The sequence below is a fragment of the Astyanax mexicanus genome, chromosome 4, assembly GCF_023375975.1.
Source record: "Astyanax mexicanus isolate ESR-SI-001 chromosome 4, AstMex3_surface, whole genome shotgun sequence".
Lineage (NCBI taxonomy): Eukaryota > Metazoa > Chordata > Actinopteri > Characiformes > Acestrorhamphidae > Astyanax > Astyanax mexicanus.
Window position 1 is genome coordinate 2,860,792 of NC_064411.1, and position 4,203 is coordinate 2,864,994.

The following is a 4,203-nucleotide window of genomic DNA, read 5'->3' on the forward strand; positions in this document are numbered from 1 at the left end:
ACAATAGTGCAATACTGAATTCCTGTAACACAAATATCCAGTCAGAAATACATGTGAACTCTGGGAAATAATTCTATAATAAAAGCTGAATTTTAAACACTCTGAGCCTCTGCTTTAAATTTTTTATAGAGTGTCAGAAAACTCTGCTGTGATCAGAACAACAGAAACACCCAGCCCTGAAATAAATAAATATATATATAAAAATAAGCGCACACACACACACATTTTAATGACGGGTGTGGCAGCGGTTGGAGTGTTTTGGGTCTGGTGGGAGTTGGGGGGGGGGGGGCTAAAGGAAAAAATAAAATGTAGTTTGGCAGCAAAGCCAATCAGATCACAGCCTGGGGCGGGACACCCCCCCCCCCCCCCAACAGCCAGCGCTGGGGTAGACCCCCCAGGAGCTCCAGGTAATGAGCAGCACATGCAGGGGTTCAGTGATGGTGCAGTGTGTGTGTGTGTGTGTGTGACGGGGTTAACAGTGGGGGGTAAGAGGGTATTCCGTTTCATGTTCACATAATGAACCGCACTGCTGTCAGCGTCTCGATGGAGCCATAAAGCCCCTCACTGGTCCTGTCAGAACTTCAGGAGCACTCAGAGAGGCGGGTGGAGGGTGGTGGTGGAGAGTAGGGTGGGGTAGTATTGGTGAGTGGGGTGGAGAGTAGGGTGGGGTGGAGAGTGGTGGTGGAGAGTAGGGTGGGGTGGAGAGTGGTGGTGGAGAGTAGGGTGGGGTGGTATTGGTGAGTGGGGTGGAGAGTGGTGGTGGAGAGTAGGGTGGGGTGGAGAGTGGTGGTGGAGAGTAGGGTGGGGTGGTATTGGTGAGTGGGGTGGAGAGTAGGGTGGGGTGGAGAGTGGTGGTGGAGAGTAGGGTGGGGTGGAGAGTGGTGGTGGAGAGTAGGGTGGGGTGGTATTGGTGAGTGGGGTGGAGAGTGGTGGTGGAGAGTAGGGTGGGGTGGAGAGTGGTGGTGGAGAGTAGGGTGGGGTGGTATTGGTGAGTGGGGTGGAGAGTGGTGGTGGAGAGTAGGATGGGGTGGAGAGTGGTGGTGGAGAGTAGGGTGGGGTGGAGAGTGGTGGTGGAGAGTAGGGTGGGGTGGTGTTGGTGAGTGGGGTGGAGAGTGGTGGTGGAGTAGTGTGGGGTGGTATTGGTGAGTGGGGTGGAGGGTGGTGGTGGAGAGTAGGGTGGGGTAGTATTGGTGAGTGGGATGGAGAGTGGTGGTGGAGAGTAGTGTGGGGTGGTATTGGTGAGTGGGGTGGAGGGTGGTAGTGGAGAGTAGTGTGGGGTGGTATTGGTGAGTGGGGTGGAGGGTGGTGGTGGAGAGTAGGGTGGGGTAGTATTGGTGAGTGGGGTGGAGGGTGGTGGTGGAGAGTAGGGTGGGGTGGAGAGTGGTGGTGGAGAGTAGGGTGGGGTGGAGAGTGGTGGTGGAGAGTAGGGTGGGGTGGTATTGGTGAGTGGGGTGGAGAGTGGTGGTGGAGAGTAGGGTGGGGTGGTATTGGTGAGTGGGGTGGAGAGTGGTGGTGGAGAGTAGGGTGGGGTAGTATTGGTGAGTGGGGTGGAGAGTGGTGGTGGAGAGTAGGGTGGGGTAGTATTGGTGAGTGGGGTGGAGAGTAGGGTGGGGTGGTATTGGTGAGTGGGGTGGAGAGTAGGGTGGGGTGGTATTGGTGAGTGGGGTGGAGGGTGGTGGTGGAGAGTAGGGTGGGGTGGTAGTGGTGAGTGGGGTGGAGAGTAGGGTGGGGTGGTATTGGTGAGTGGGGTGGAGAGTGGTGGTGGAGAGTAGTGTGGGGTGGTATTGGTGAGTGGGGTGGAGAGTGGTGGTGGAGAGTAGGGTGGGGTAGTATTGGTGAGTGGGGTGGAGAGTAGGGTGGGGTGGTATTGGTGAGTGGGGTGGAGAGTGGTGGTGGAGAGTAGGGTGGGGTAGTATTGGTGAGTGGGGTGTAGAGTGGTGGTGGAGAGTAGGGTGGGGTGGTATTGGTGAGTGGGGTGGAGAGTGGTGGTGGAGAGTAGGGTGGGGTAGTATTGGTGAGTGGGGTGGAGAGTGGAGGTGGAGAGTAGGGTGGGGTGGTATTGGTGAGTGGGGCGGAGGGGTGGTGGTGGAGAGTAGGGTGGGGTGGTATTGGTGAGTGGGGTGGAGGGTGGTGGTGGAGAGTAGGGTGGGGTAGTATTGGTGAGTGGGGTGGAGAGTGGTGGTGGAGAGTAGGGTGGGGTAGTATTGCTGAGTGGGGTGGAGAGTGGAGGTGGAGAGTAGGGTGGGGTGGTAGTGGTGAGTGGGGTGGAGGGGTGGTGGTGGAGAGTAGGGTGGGGTGGTATTGGTGAGTGGGGTGGAGGGTAGTGGTGGAGATTAGGGTGGGGTAGTATTGGTGAGTGGGGTGGAGAGTGGAGGTGGAGAGTAGGGTGGGGTGGTATTGATGAGTGGGGTGGAGAGTGGAGGTGGAGAGTAGGGTGGGGTGGTATTGGTGAGTGGGGCGGAGAGTGGAGGTGGAGAGTAGGGTGGGGTAGTATTGGTGAGTGGGGTGGAGAGTGGAGGTGGAGAGTAGGGTGGGGTGGTAGTGGTGAGGAGTGGAGGGGTGGTGGTGGAGAGTAGGGTGGGGTGGTAGTGGTGAGTGGGGTGGATAGTGGTGGTGGAGAGTAGGGTGGGGTAGTATTGGTGAGTGGGGTGGAGAGTGGTCGTGGAGAGTAGGGTGGGGTGGTATTGTTGAGTGGGCTGGAGATTGGAGGTGGAGAGTAGGGTGGGGTGGTATTGGTGAGTGGGGTGGAGAGTGGTGGTGGAGAGTAGGGTGGGGTGGTATTGGTGAGTGGGGTGTAGAGTGGTGGCGGAGAGTAGGGTGGGGTAGTATTGGTGAGTGGGGTGGAGAGTGGTGGTGGAGAGTAGGGTGGGGTAGTATTGGTGAGTGGGGTGTAGAGTGGTGGTGGAGAGTAGGGTGGGGTGGTATTGGTGAGTGGGGTGGAGAGTGGTGGTGGAGAGTAGGGTGGGGTAGTATTGGTGAGTGGGGTGGAGAGTGGAGGTGGAGAGTAGGGTGGGGTGGTATTGGTGAGTGGGGCGGAGGGGTGGTGGTGGAGAGTAGGGTGGGGTGGTATTGGTGAGTGGGGCGGAGGGGTGGTGGTGGAGAGTAGGGTGGGGTGGTATTGGTGAGTGGGGTGGAGGGTGGTGGTGGAGAGTAGGGTGGGGTAGTATTGGTGAGTGGGGTGGAGAGTGGAGGTAGAGAGTAGGGTGGGGTGGTATTGGTGAGTGGGGTGGAGGGTGGTGGTGGAGAGTAGGGTGGGGTGGTATTGTTGAGTGGGATGGAGAGGGCTTCAACCTACGAGTGTAGAGCTACAGGATCTACAGGCCCAGCTGTAGCAACATCTGTGGGTATATAAATATAAAGATTCAGTAAATTATAACTATGAACTGCCTTTTTACTTATTTGTCATTTTCTAATTTACTGAATTCAGCTCTTTTAAAATGCTTCCTTTACCATAAGATCATTCAGGCTGTTATTTAGAACATTCCTCTCTTTATATTATATTATTATATTACTGAGATCTTTGGTTCTAGACTCGGTAACGGAACAGAACTCTGCAGAGAAGCCGGGAGAGGCTGAGTATCTCAAATAGACACACTGGACTCTGGATCTGAATAAGACATGATACTGTATCTAAAGCTCTTATTATTTTATCAGGAGAAGCATCAGCACTTCCTGTCAGGACGGATCTGCGGGTGTGAAGCTCCGGCTGAATGGAAGTGGCGTCCGGAAAGAGGATTCTCTGGGTGAAAATGGGATTTCCCTCGCCGCCGTGTTCTTCACTTCCTGTTGCCTCTTTCAGTTATTCATCCGAGCAGGAAAACAGGTTTTAGAGAAGACGGATAAAAACGAGAGAGCGAGAGAGAGACCTGGTGACCACATGATTGAAGGTGTGAAAGTTGCGTTTGTTGCGGCGACAGCAGGAGCTCTGCGTTTTGCGGCACTGTAATGGAGAAGATGGCTCTGAGCGTGGAATTGTGGGATAGCTCGGAGCGGAAGATTACAGTAGAGGAGGAGATGTGAGGTTCTCCGGGGTTCAGGCGAGGGGATTTCTGTCCTAATGCTCGAGGCACCGAGAATAAATGAACGCAGGTCTTTGAAAAACTCATGAGGAGGGATAGAGAGGTGTGGAATCCAGAGAGAGAGAAAACTTTACGCTTTATTTTAGGAAACTTGTAGACGGAGGCTCCAGATCCCCTGAGTTCC

The 4,203-nt window shown here is 55.1% G+C and overlaps 1 protein-coding gene across 1 annotated transcript; it reads right to left on the bottom strand.

The window, feature by feature from the left end:
• Positions 1-532: 532 nt before the first annotated feature.
• On the bottom strand, positions 533-3,461 carry LOC111191025 (uncharacterized). Its single transcript, XM_022664957.2, has 2 exons — positions 3,451-3,461; positions 533-3,284 (listed from the first exon to the last, which is right to left on the bottom strand). The coding sequence occupies exons 1-2, from the start codon at positions 3,459-3,461 to the stop codon at positions 533-535; spliced, it is 2,763 nt and encodes a 920-aa protein (XP_022520678.2).
• Positions 3,462-4,203: the final 742 nt, after the last annotated feature.